Below are 14,768 nucleotides of genomic sequence, written 5' to 3' on the forward strand. Positions count from 1 at the left end.
CTGAGAATATAGTGACCCCAAGATACTTTGCATCAGGAACTGTTTCCAAGACTTGGCCATGGAGTATAAACTTTGATCTGAAAGGGTTTTTTGACCTTGTTATGTTCATGACTGCATTTTGATGGATTAAACTCCATGTCTCACTTACTTTCCCATAACTGTAACCTATTCAAGTCTTGCTGGAGGATGTTTTTCTGGGCAGAACTATTTACAGTTACAGCAGTGTCATCGGCGAATAAACGGACCTGTGAAATCAGATCTTCAGGCAGGTTATTTATGTAGAGTAAGAACAGAAGGGGGTCTAGGGCGGAGCCCTGTGGGACTCCGGACATTACTGGAACTTCATCTGATGCTTCACCATTCAGAAGGACGGATTGGCGCCTGCCAATCAAGAAAGACTTGACCCATAGCAACGTGGTGCCCTGAACACCATGTTAATGAAGTTTTTTCAGAAGTTTCAGATGGTTAACCTTGTCGAATGCTGAGAAGTCCAGAAGGATTAAGTCCGTCTGGTGGCCTTGAATTAAGTTTCGAGATAGATCTTCTACAAGTTCGAGTAACTGAGTTTCGCATGACCCATGACCCATGACAGTTTCTCTCTCAACCCATACTGTATGTCATAGAGGATATTGTTAACCTGGAAATGCTTGGTAATATTAGAGGTTATAATGTGTTCCAGTAACTTACAACGAATACAAGTTAGAGTAATAGGCCGGTAATTTGCAGGATTGCTTTTGTCGCCTTTCTTAAATAGAGGAGTGACATTGGCCTTAGACCAGTCAGCTGGGAATAGCTAGTGCCCGTGTCAAGGGACCTTTGGAAGAGCTTAGTGACTAGTGGTGAGATTTGTTCACTAAGATTTTCAAGAAGGATCGGCTTTAGACCATCGTGACCACATGCTTTGTCTATTTTAAGGGAAGAGATGAGTTTCTGAACACCATTTATGCCGATAGTGACCTTTGGCAGAATACAGGCTGACTCGGACCGTGGCTGAATCAGCCATGGTCCGAATTAGCCTGTTTTCCCTTTGGCATTAGGAGATATTCTGTGTTATTATGTGTTCTGATTATAAAAGGCTAAAAATACTGGCTGAATTTGCCAGGGTCAAAGAGGGAGTGTGGCCTGACCTCCAAGTTTCTGTGAGGAAGAAAGGAGAAAGAAAGGAAGGAAGCTTTTTGTTATTGAATATGTTCATGAAAAGATCTTTTCACCTGTCGTTTTCAGGTTCGCACTGTCGCTGAAAGAACTGTGTTTCGGTTTTTTTGTTTGTTTGTTTTCTTTTTTCTTAATTATAAGTATATATTTACTGTCAACAGTCATTCCCTATACCGTTTCGTAATAAATTGCACTTTACCTGTTTCAAAATAAGTGCATCATAATTTTATTAGATTTGGAAACAAACTATAGATCAAGGGAAGTAATACCGTATTATTGCAAAATTCCAAGATGGAGGCAAAATCTGGGGAAACAACTGGAACGACGCAAAACGCGACAGAAATTCACCTAGATGATGACAAACAACCAAAAGACGACCATTTTCACGGAGCTACTTTAGAAATAAATGGAGATGGAGCTCAGCCACATGCCGAAGCAGAGGTGGAGTTTGCTGGACCGCGTTTCGATCGAAACCGTCCGGGTTCTACTATCGGACGTCAGTCCGTGCGCAGTACATCTAGCAGAACGTCACTGAAGGCTGGGGGCTATAAATCGGAGAAAATGTCCGAACAATACTTTTGCTACAAAGTAAGTTGCCATAGCTGTTTAATTAATGAATTGAAATTTTTATTGATTTTCATGTATTTGCCTCATTTTTCGGATGTGAATATTTTTGGATAATAAGACTTATCCTGGTACTGATGATAAATCTGGACAGATGATAAAGCCGACCGCCTTGGAAATATTCGATTGCAATCGGTTACTTATAAAATTGAACACACCATCTAATGGTTTCCACTTACAACATTAACTGGTGTAAACAAAAAAAAAATTGGTAAATATTTTGTTTAAATAAATGACTTACATTTATTTGTATAAAAAATAATTATCCAAAATTACTGGGGAAGAGGGTGTTTTTTGCGCATGCTCACTGCCGAAACATGAAGGCCTGACATTTGGTCACTTTTCATTACTTGATCAGGAATGGCTGTTGCAGCTTTTTGAGAAAGTTTCAATATAATAATAGGAAGAAAATTTTGTAAATAACAAAGTGGTCGAATTTATCATCAGTCAACGTTCATACAGTCCCCATTTTACAAACCCCTTTCAGGGCCTCACTTCGTGTGAGTTTGCTTACTAAATATAAATTTGAATTATGTAAAGTTTTCAGCCAATGTTAAGCTTTATTTTGATACCGACCATTGATTACAATTTGCAGAAATAAAAAAGTTACAAGTAAAAGACTTCATTTTCTGTTCGGGTTTATCATCAGTACCAGTATTCCTAGTAATTTTTAGAGACCACCAATTATTTAAGAAATAATATATCTCATCCAGTGATTTGTCATTGAATAAATCATTGTTTGGAGTTCAGATGCGAAGGAATTATATCACGAGGGCGCAGCCCGGGTGATATAATACTACGCATCTGAACGACAAACAATGATTTATTCAAGAGCAAATCACTAAATGAGATATATTATTTCGATTCTAACACGTTACCAAGGATTTTTAAGTACATCCTTGATGACAATCAATAAATATTTGCCCGTTTTCAATCGGTTTCTTTTCCAGCGCGCCGCTGTGCCGTTAGACGCCATGACGTAATAATTGTGACGTCAGAACAGTGATTTGTTGTATAATAATTCACTGCATTCTGCCTTCTTTGTTTAATAGGAAAATGAATCGGATCGTGTTAGAATTTCCCTTAGACTCCATTATAACATTCTGGTGTATGTTATAAATTAAAACAGGTATATCGAATCACTTTTTTTTTCAAGAACTACCTTAGTTCAACCAAAATAACTGATGAATGATACTTCCAACAGGTCCCAGAAAAGTCACAAAATAGCTATATAGCTAAATCTAGCTATATATAGCTAGAAGAAGCTATAAAACCAATACCAATAATGCAAAATATGTCAAAATTAGATGCAAAATGGCCATAATCACGTCCAAAAGGTTTATATTAAGATGAAAGACAATAACACAAAAGCAAGATCTTTTTCAATAAATGTGGCAGTATTTTGCGATAAATCATCACTGAATTTTTCACTTATGATAATCATCGTAGTATAAGACAAATTTATTAATGACTAATCGCAGAAATTCGCAACATGTATTGAAAGTGAAACTGCATAGATCTCCGTTCTTTGTGTTTGTCTTTTGTCTCATAAACCATTTGAATGGGATAATAACTATTTTATATTTGATATTCACATATTTTAAACAAAATTTATTGTTTTTATAGCTATTTCTAGCTATATATAGCTAGATTTAGCTATATAGCTAATTTGTGACCTTTCTGGGACCTGTTCAACATACCTGTCAAGTCTGACGCTTGAATCGTGATTCTCACGAATTCAAGGTTTGATCACGACTTAACGAATTTGGAGCATTTTATCACGCTTTCTAAAAAATCAGACCATAAAATTTGTGGACCACTTATTTTCTCTAATTTGCCATCTGGCATCGTTATTTTAAGACAGGATGAGACAACAAGAAACAGAAAACATATGTCAAGTGTCATTTTCAATGTACTGATTACGTAACGGACCTGCCGAAACTGGTTCTGGCCAGTTTTTGCTTTAACCGAAGCTTCCCAAGAGAGATTGTAAGCCCGCCCGCTTAGCTCAGTAGGGAGAGCGTTGGTCTACGGATCGCTGGGTCGTGAGTTCGATCCCCGGGCGGGGCTTATGTTCTCCGTGACGATTTAATAAAAGACATTGTGTCTGCAATCATTCGTCCTCCGCCTCTGATTCATGTGGGGAAGTTGGCAGTTACTTGCGGAGAACAGGTTTGTACTGGTACAGAATCCAGGAACACTGGTTAGGTTAACTGCCCGCCGTTACCTGACTGAAATACTGTTGAAAAACGGCGTTAAACCCAAAACAAACAAACAAAACCAATCAAATTGATGCGTTAGTTTCCGTATGACTATGAGCCAATTGCGTAAATCATTGATATTGACTGACTGGTTACTATTTATGCTATTCGTGGACGTTGCATTGTCGGAAAAGTATTAGAACCATTCGCGTACTTGACCTTGACCAACACTAAAAAAAAACATGAAGATGCCATAAAAAAGAAGAATTATTCGTCAAAATATAACAACGCATGGGAACTGGAATTTCCTTGGCTTAGAAAAGCAGACAATGGACCTAGTTTTGCTTTCTGCAAGCTATGTAGGAAGTAAGTTGTATGCACAACCGTTTTTCCAGTGCAGGTTCAAACCGAAAGTACATTTCAAATCGAAAGTAGAATATGTAGATCAGTGAGACATTTTTGTATTAAACATTTAGGTTCATAGATACATTTTATATCACGGCTGTAATAAAAACTCAAAACAGTTTCACTGACATAATCACATTATTTTTTTTGTTGTTTTTTAGAAAACTAAATTTTCTTGTAGATCTATCATGAAATAAAATTAAACAAAAAAATCATGTGTTTTCCATATAGAATGTGTTAAAGCAAGGCAAAAAAGGGTGGACCTGAAATTCATATTAATGGTCTCAGAAAGCACCAGAATGCATATCTTCATGTATATTTAAAAAAATAAATTCTTGGGAGGTGGGGGAGGGGGACACCCCCTCCCACACCCACCCCCACTCGTTGCTTGCGACTGGCACAAATCTCACTCTTTCATATTTTGGAAACTTGACAGGTATGCTTTCAATAAGGAAGTGGCTAGACGTCTGGTAAACGAACGCCTAGCCTGCATTCTAGCGGTCCAGTTACTGGACTGCTACCAAATCCTTAGGGTATTTTCTAGTTGTCCAGCAAATCCTTAGGGTATTTTCTAGCAGTCCAGTAATTGATTTTTTAATGAATAAGTAATGATTTTATATAGTTTTAACTGTTATTTACTTAAGATATCAATACTTTTCTGTAAACAAAATATTGTGTGAATACATACCAAAGTAAATTTTTCATCGTCTCTAATAAATTACTGATTTTTCAGTCAATATTAAAAACGAATGAGATCGTGTTTGTATACAAATCTGTTGATATTTTATTTTTAGAAATGATAAAACATTGATCACCGCACGTCCATATGTTGATGTTTTTCGGCCTAAACTTTAATTCTTAAAACAAATTTATAAAAAAAAATTGATGAATGGAAAGGTTTAAAAGTTTTGAACATCACACTGCCGCTATTGAAGTTAAATGTCATTTGAAATAGTTATTCATTTAAGAAATATTTAAATACTAAAATATGAAAATTGTAAGTATTTCAAAATTGTTTTAATTTTGAAAATCCAGTGAAAACAGTGTATTATTTAATTATGTAATTATTTTAGACACTTCCTTTCAGTAATTTATGTAGCTCATGTTGACAGCGCACTAGAAAGGCCGAGTTTCAGATCTAGGATTTGTTTACATTACTGAACAATCGGAACAGAGTAAACTTTACCTAAATAGTTGAGTGTACTGCTATTAGAAAGCTCTTGTTTGTTGTGTTGTTATTTATTTCAACCTGTCTTCAGCAGCCACCTGTCTTAAGCAGCCATAATTTATTGTGCCACTCCTTTGACTGGCTGCTTAATATAGGTTGTGACTAACAAGCCATAAATTGCTATGTCAGTCTGTTTGCCAGACCCAAACTTCACTTTCAGGATTTCTGTTGAAGAAATTTTGTGTGGAATTTTTTTAAGGATTGAGAGAAATTTAAGTCGTTGGCAAAGGGTAGCGGAAATGAAACACAGGTGAATACTGAATAGTAATAATGAATTTATCAGAAACTATTCCTGACCAAATTGCTCACATGCAAAATTAGCCTTTTGTATCATGTATGCATTTCAGGAGACTGCACTAGATGAGGCAGCAGGAAAATGTAAAAGTAAGGAATACAAGGCAGACTTAGATGGCAATATTACCGGAACCTGGCTGCTGACAGAGTACGTTTCTAGAATATTTAACCCTTATCACGACTGATTCTGCCTTTGCGACCAGTGTAGATCATGATCAGCCTGCACAATCATGCAGTCTAATCAAGATCTGCACTGTTCGACAATCGTGCAGTCTGATCAAGATCTGCACTGTTCGCCATTCATTTATTATCTGTTTGGTATGCACCCCCTTTTAAAACAGTTAATGATACTGTCCAAATTGAAAGATGGACAAGTTCATTATAGAAATTTATCAGGGTAAGGGTTTAGAATTGACCAGTCGCCAAACGTCCGATCGCTCCTCCTCTTAGATCATGTGGTCTGGAAATGCAAAACCTCCAACAAACAAGCTTCAAAATGACGGATACGATAATTCTGAAATGATGTCCCTTACGATGTCGGCTAATATTTCTTTTCTTACAAAAGATCATTATAACTTATAAGTTTGCTGATTAGTCATTATCAGTTTTATCAGGAAGGTCTAATATGTATTAATCGTTCCAGATTCGGGACGGATATAACACTATTAAGGTTAGAGGCTGCGGGTATTTGACTTTTAAAGTTGAAAAAAGTTAAAGTTGTTTATTATTATTATTCCCTGATGAAGGCATGTAGCTGAAATGTTGGAACTATAGTAAATTTTGAAATTGACAGCGTGTTTGGTCTTTATCTACTTCATTACTTTTATAGTTGGTAATTCGAAAATCATATGTTTCCCTAAGACTCCACGTTGAGTTTTAGTTTTCTTCACTTTCACATGTTTCTCAAATTCTAAAATGTATATTGTATTTTCGTATATTTCTCAAATTATAATCTGAAATTCTATACTGTATTTTCGTATGTCCTCAAAATTTAAATTCTATACTTCATTTCAACTATATAACGTTTTCAAATGTACCCGCTCAAAGGAAATACTACTAAAGTGTTGCATAGAACAGATTTACGTCCGGATTAATATACTTTTTGCCACTTTATTCACATTTCCTTAATTCTTCTAAATTATTGATATCATTTATTTATTCATTCAACTTTACTTGTGTTAATTCATTTCGGGTATACAAACTGCTTTTCTTTTGTGGCTATCAAACTGAAATTTAAAAGTGGCATGAACACTTATTTTTAGCTTGACTATTCGAAGAATAGGGGAGCTATCCTACTCGCCCCGGCGTTAGCGTGAGCGTCACACAAATGTTAAAGTTTGCGTACCACCCCAAATATTTTCAAAGTCCATTGAGATATTGCTTTCATATTTTGCATACTTGTTAACCATCATGACCCCAGTCTGTAAAAAGGAGGAGGCAACTCTGTCAAACATTTTGACTGAATTATGGCCCCTTTTCGACTTAGAATAAATGTTAAAGTTTGCGTACCACCCCAAATATTTTCAAAGTCCATTGAGATATTGCCTCCATATTTTGCATACTTGTTTACCATCATGACCCCAGTCAGTAAAAAGGAGGAGGCAACTTTATCAAGCATTTTGACTGAATTATGGCCCCTTTTCGACTTAGAATAAATGTTAAAGTTTGCGTACCACCCCAAATATTTTCAAAGTCCATTGAGATATTGCTGTCATATTTTGCATACTTGTTTACCATCATGATCCCAGTCTGTAAAAAGGAGGAAGCAACTCTATCAAGCATTTTGACTGAATTATGGCCCTTTTCGACTTAGAATATGCTTATTGTAATATTAAAGTTTTACTCATTGCTTATGTTATACTATCAAGCACTGAGAATAGTCGAGCGCGCTGTCCACTGACAGCTCTTGTTGATGAACTTGCTCAGTTGTATTTATAGGGGGTAGGTATGGGCACTCGAAACAATCACTGGTATTCCAGCGGAATTCACACGAGTTTAGGGATTCTTTTGCGATTTCATTATGAAGCCAATTCTTTTTAAATTCTTCAACATTTCAAACCTCCATCTGTATTTGAAAAACTGAGCGGTATTTCGTTATTATATCAATAACAGTTTTTAATGTCTAAAAGCTAAAATCTTCATTAAGTCTTGCATAGGTAGAGCATTACTTTCAAGAAAAAAATAAAACACTAAATATTTGACGAAAATAGGGTTGCCGACCCAACGATTTCTTATTATTTGGCGATTGAACATACTTGTACATTCACAAAATAAGTACCTTAGTTTATTTGGAATTAATAAATTTTGTAAATATTCGCACTAATTTATTTTTGTCTTCGCCAAATAGCAGTTTCTTCAAGTGCAGAGTTCACTTTTTATTAGCTTGACTATACGAAGAATAGGGGGGCTATCATACTCGCCCCGGCGTGAGTATGAGCGTTAGCGTGAGCGTCACACAAATGTTAAAGTTTGCGTACCACCCCAAATATTTTCAAAGTCCATTGAGATATTGCTTTCATATTTTGCATACTTGTTTACCATCATGACCCCAGTCTGCAAAAAGGAGGAGGCAACTATATCAAGCATTTTGCCTGAATTATGGCCCCTTTTCGACTTAGAATCATTGTTAAAGTTTGTGTACCACCCCAAATATTTTCAAAGTCCATTGAGATATTGCTTTCATATTTTGCATACTTGTTTACCATCATGACCCCAGTCTGTAAAAAGGAGGAGGCAACTCTATCAAGCATTTTGACTGAATTATGGCCCCTTTTCGACTTAGAATAAATGTTAAAGTTTGCATACCACCCCAAATATTTTCAAAGTCCATTGAGATATTGCTTCCATATTTTGCATACTTGTTTACCATCATGACCCCAGTAAAAAGGAGGAGGCAACTCTGTCAAGCATTTTGACTGAATTATGGCCCCTTTTCTACTTAGAATATGCTTATTGTAATGTTAAAGTTTTACTCATTGCTTATATTATACTATCAAGCACTGAGCTTATATTATACTATCAAGCACTGAGAATAGTCGAGCCTACTGTCCACTGACAGCTTTTGTTATATTATATGGTATAAATACATCGAATATGGTGATACATTTAATATCTTTTAAATTTGATGTAAGTTTTAAGGTCTCAAGTTTATTCATCTTCAGCTGATATAGGTGCTTTTTATTATAAAAAGGCCAGAGTCTGCATGTCTCTGGAGACTTCCTTTTGGTTAAGAGAAAGAAATAACTTGCACAACTATAACTTCACTTAACAGTTTAGCAATAAAACAGAGTTTTAACTAGATTTTAAAGACAGATGCTTCCTTATCTGCTAACCTCGACAACCAGCTTGTCGAAGGAAAATGGCGGCGATAAGTGGTACACACGTGTTTGTTAAATATCGTTATCTGATTGGATCATAGATAAGTTTGATTGACAGGTGGCGACTGGTCAATTTCATGCTTCTTGACAATTCTTTTAGCTCACCTGTGTCAAGCTGGGGCGGAGTTATTGTGATATTGATATGCCTGTTGTCAGTTGTTTCCTTCCTTAAAGAGTTTCTTAAGAATCTCGAGACAAACTTCTGATACATTTCTTTCATTTATTTCAATGGTGAGCATGCACACTTGTTATTACTATGGGGAGTGGTTTCAACGAATCAGTGTTCGCCATTATTCAGCCAGCTGATTTGTATTGCAACATGTACTGTAAAAGCCCCATGTGGTTCTGGGACGATTTGTGTATGAAAAGAATTAGAACCACTGTCTTACCCTTGCATGATTGTAAGAGGCGACTGATAGGGTCTTAACACTTGGTTTTGCTGTAACTCTGATTTCAGCAGGTATACAAATTTTGATTCCATACCTCATGTTTTTATTTCGATGTAAATGAGATATGAAACCAAAATTTTTAGTCCTGTTTGGCGCCGTATAACCTATACTGTGTTGGTGCGCCGTAAAACCCAAATAAATATGTACTACAGTACATATTTTTACAAAAGCAGAAATTTTTGCTAGGTTTTGATTCTCGCTATATTATAGGTCCATAATCTCGCAAACATTAATTCTCGCGTAAATATTAACTATTAGTGTAAATTGTGTTCCCGTAATAACTATAGGATAGTATAATTTTAAGATGAACACAACAAACCACATAACAGATAAAACCTGTGTTGATGGCCTATTTGGGTTGGAGTCTGAGAAAGCGGCCATCAATTAAAGAAAAAGTGTACAGCTACTTACACAAAATGCAACAACTGCAGTTCCATTAAAACATGTCCATGCCTTCCCATATCTAGTCTGGCTACCGGCTAGATAATCTTTTTTTTTAGAAAAAATAATTCTTTTATATATTTTGACTTCATCAGTCTTGGCTCTGATTATCCGTAACTATGTTTTGAGAATAAAAGGGACATAATGATACAAAATTTGTATTGCCTCAGGAGTTATCTCCTGTGAACAAAACATACGGTCTGAACACAGACTATCCCATATCATGAGTTGTTGGAGAACAAATGTTTCTATGTAACAAAATTGGTATTTAGAACATTTTCGCGAAGTATTAAAAGCAATATATTTCTTACAGTGGATAAATGCCTTAACTGTCAATATTAACATTTCTCTTTATTTTGCTGCATTTTTAGAGTCTTAATTGCATATTGAACACGTTTATATCTTTAGAGCCCTTTTCTCAGACTTTGGCCCATTTATGTTGTTATCCCTTTTGATATAAATAGGGACTCATTTCATTTCAATTTCTTCCATTTTTAGAATTGATCACTGGGATAATGAGAGAGAAAAGATTGTCATTTTAACTGAGAATTCGGTTCTAATCTTTCGCTTCAACTTCATCAATAACAAGGTGATAGACTTTCGACGAGTGAGTCTTCACATCATTGACACTATACGCATTGGAGACTTCACATACCCGCAGTATTCTGTGATGCCGTAAGTAGTTCTAGCTTTCACACCATTGACACTACACACATCAGAGACTGTACATGCAGTATTCTTTGTTTATGCCATTAGGTCATTGACACTACACACACTGGAGGTCTAACCTACCAGCAGTGTTCTGTGATGCCCTAAGCAGTTTTAGCTTTCACATCATTGGCACAATACACAGGAGAGACTTACCTGAGATCTTCATTCAACATGAAAAGCTGGAAAGTCGCCATATGACCTGAATTGTGTCAATGTGATGTTGAATCAATGTTTTATGTGTTTTCTTGGGTTTAACTCCATTTTTCAACAGTTTTTCAGTTATGTAACGGTGGGCTGTTAACCTAACCAGTGTTCCTGGATTCTGTACCAGTACAAACCTGTTCTCTGCAAGTAACTGCCAACTTCCCTACATGAATCAGAGATGGAGGAAGAATGATTTCAGACACAATGCCTTTTATCAAATCATCATGGAGAACATACACCCCGCCCATGGATCTAATTCACGGCCCCCTGATATGTAGATCTGCACTTTTCCATACTGTGGGTTGTTAAATAAAAAATAAATATAGGGTATTCATTGATGATGTAAGTTAAAGTAGGCCTAACTTTTTTATCTTTTATGCAGACTTATCCTTAAGGCTCAAATTTAGCACTTGCATACTCACAGAATTTTGATCTTATATATAAAACAAACCAAATTTCTAGATATCTTATGTATTTTCAATGTATTTGAACATTTTTTTCCCATTTAGTTTATATATACCACTTGAACAAATTCTTTCCATTTTAATGATTTAGTTTATATATATAATATCACACTAATATTTCAATAATTCGTTTAAAACATGTAAAATATAAATTATTTTAGTGTTGTGTCCAGTGATAGACAGCATGGCGGGATCCAGTTTAAATTTGATACATGCCAGGAACCATCATTTGGACAGCTTTGGAATCCTTGGTGTTCAACTATCCCATGGGTCACTTTGGCTCATCATCCATTGATCTACAACCCGAAAGAAAATGAAACTGTTACATATAATGTTGACGACTTCTATGAGTCCTTAGTTCAAGCAGTAAGTAAAGCGTACAATCGCAAACGACCAGGAGAAAAAGTTACGGTGATTGAAGGGCCTATTTTGATACAGAGCTACGCAAGCTTATCTTCGTTAGTCTTTAACCAGTCTGGCTTTGGATACTACAAGGACAGAAATGGTGTTTGCTTCTGATAACTTTTGAAAATGTTTTGCATCAAACTAAGAAACAAGACCTTTTTGGATTGAATTTGATTATGCAGTACTTATTTGGGAATCTTTTTTTTATTTCTTTTAGAAATGTTGAGTAACATTCTGATAATATACCCTGTTGTTTCAAGTGATTCTTGTATATATGTGACAATCACATTTGTAAAGCTGAGATTTTGGTACATTCCAGCCCTATTGTGAGCGTGTTTATTATCTTTGCTACAATTTAACACAGTTATTGTTAACAAGGCACTTTTTTGGCAAAAAATTGTACAATGTATTTGCACTGTGTGCTTCGAATTGTTCCTTAAATATGTACTTGTATCAGTAAACCTTTTCAGAAAAAAAACTTAGAAACATTTTTTGGGTCTTTCTTGTTTTATTGTCATAAAGAATTTTATTTTTGTATGGATATGACTTGATTTTGCTTCAGATTTTTCATAGATTTGTTTGATAACAATATTATAAAGTTTTTATCTTCTTAGTGAAGTAAAACCCAACTCACTCACTCACTCTTCTTAGATGTGTAGTTTTCACAGTATTTCACGTTTCTTGTTCTACTCTAGTCAGAGGTTATACCACCTTCTTGCTTCTGATAATCTTTATCAAAGAAACAAAAGGTTCGTAGATGGCTGTTTTCTAGTAAAATCACCAATCACACTGATCAGTTGTTGCTGTGATGCTTAGGAATTAAGCAGTAAGGAACTAATCTCCATTGATAAATGAGATTTGATGGGATTTAATGAGTTTTCGCTCTGTGTTCTTATCTAAAGACTTTGGTAAGTCTGTTGTGGGAAATAACAGAATTCATATAGATAGTAATTCTTTATTCTTCTGTTGTGGAATTAGAATGATTTTTTATGACCGTTGATGTATTGTGCCCTTTTTTGCCATGTTTTTGTTTAACACATAATAGTATTTGAAAGAACCTTTGATAGAAAATTGTTGCTATGTTTCTCAGTGTTTTGATTCTGTATAGTATGTATCTACTCTTATGATCTGTATACAGTAGTTAAAGGTGATCAGTCACACTGATTGATTAGAGGTAATTCTGCACATTTGTTTCACAGAAAGTCATTGCTTTACTTCATTTTTTGGGTAACATAGATTATATCCTGTGTCCACCATTTGGAAATGTGAAAGATGCCGCTTATGAGTAGTAAATCTTGTGTTGATTTATAAGCATTGGTATTACAGAAATGTCATCTTGTCAACTACCTATCAACCTCTATATAGATAACACCATTTGGGGGGAAAATATGTCTGTTGTAAAGAGGTTATTGTGTGTCAACGTTAATTAAGTAGAAATTCATCTAATGAGGAAGAAAATACGTGTGTAGAGGACTGTTCAGTCTTCAGAGGTGTTGTTAATGAGAGGTTATAATGTTATTCCTATAGTAATGGCATACATTTCTGTGTAATGTTAGTTGTACAAAATCCATATTTATGTTCAAAATTTGTTATCTGTGATAATGCATATAACTTTAATGTTTTTCCACCAGTGATTTCATCTTATTTAATTTTTTTCAGTGCTTGCTTTATTATATTTTAAAGCCCCCCTTTGAAGTAACAGTGGTATATTGCTTTGCACCTGTTGGTTGCGTCGGTCTGTCCGAGCACACAATTGGTACCTTAGGTGGTAGGAGGTGTGACCTAGGACAATAGAAATCCTTTGTATTCATTCTGTAGCCACTTGATTCTTTTGTTCCTTAAGTGGTCATTCTGTTGTTTTCAAACAATGGAATGACCACCTAATACATAAATCGTATGGGCGTGCGTCCGTAAAGTGAACAGTTTCCACCCAATCACTTAAGAACCTCTTTACCAAGAACATTCAAACTTGGTAGCATGTTTATGCTTATGAAGTAGATGACCCCTGTAGGTTTTTGTGTCAGTAGGTCAGAGGTCAAGGTCACAGAGGCCCGAACCTGGAAATGGTTTCTACTCAATAACTGAGTCACTTGACCTAGTATCTTCAAATTTGATAGCATGATCGGGCTTATGAAGTAGATGACCCCTAATGTTTTTGGGGTCAGTAGGTTACGGTCATAGTGATCAAGGGACTTAAAATTGCACAGCCAGTCAATGGGGAGGATGGGGCATATGTGTTTTACAAACAGCTCTTGTTACATTTATGTTTATCATTTATTTTTGTTGGTGCTTTGTTTAACGTATTCAATATTTAGGTCTCTCCATATCTGATATATTTATGGTTGCTGACTTCAAATCGCTTGCCCTTTTTTTCTCAGTGAGTTTGGTCGCTGAGTGAGGTAGCCATCCAGTGTTTAAGGTTGATGAGTCAATCTGGTGCCTGTCCTTACCTGAAGTAATGTCTGGAGGGTTACCTAGGTCCTTCCTTTACCATTAAAGCTCCGAATGTTACCATAGGACCTGATCCTAATCAGGAAGACTTTAAACCTGCCAATACAGACCCATGCATTTAATTTACAATACTGAAATAACAAGCTTCAGATTGTACTGATAATTAACCTTCATGGCAGACTCAGAGAGAGAGAGAGACACACACAGAGAGAGAGAGAACTCTTGACTACAACTTGTGACCAGCTGTGCAAACATTTTATATTGTATGTAGGAGTTGTGATTCTTCTCTTTCTTTAAATCATTTTTTAGTTTCGATATAATTTAGCAATATTTTGGTCATATGAATTGTTATTTAAAAA

General features: G+C 35.6%; 1 protein-coding gene across 1 annotated transcript; it reads left to right on the plus strand.

The window, feature by feature from the left end:
* Positions 1 to 1,431: 1,431 nt before the first annotated feature.
* On the plus strand, positions 1,432 to 12,448 carry LOC123526403 (tumor protein p63-regulated gene 1-like protein). Its single transcript, XM_053522956.1, has 4 exons — positions 1,432 to 1,743; positions 5,961 to 6,055; positions 10,673 to 10,849; positions 11,715 to 12,448. Exons 1-4 carry the CDS (start codon positions 1,447 to 1,449, stop codon positions 12,070 to 12,072), a joined length of 927 nt encoding a protein of 308 aa, XP_053378931.1. The 5' UTR covers positions 1,432 to 1,446; the 3' UTR covers positions 12,073 to 12,448.
* The last annotated feature ends 2,320 nt before the right edge of the window (positions 12,449 to 14,768 follow it).

The sequence above is a fragment of the Mercenaria mercenaria genome, chromosome 14 (genome assembly GCF_021730395.1).
Source record: "Mercenaria mercenaria strain notata chromosome 14, MADL_Memer_1, whole genome shotgun sequence".
In the NCBI taxonomy this organism is placed as follows: domain Eukaryota; kingdom Metazoa; phylum Mollusca; class Bivalvia; order Venerida; family Veneridae; genus Mercenaria; species Mercenaria mercenaria.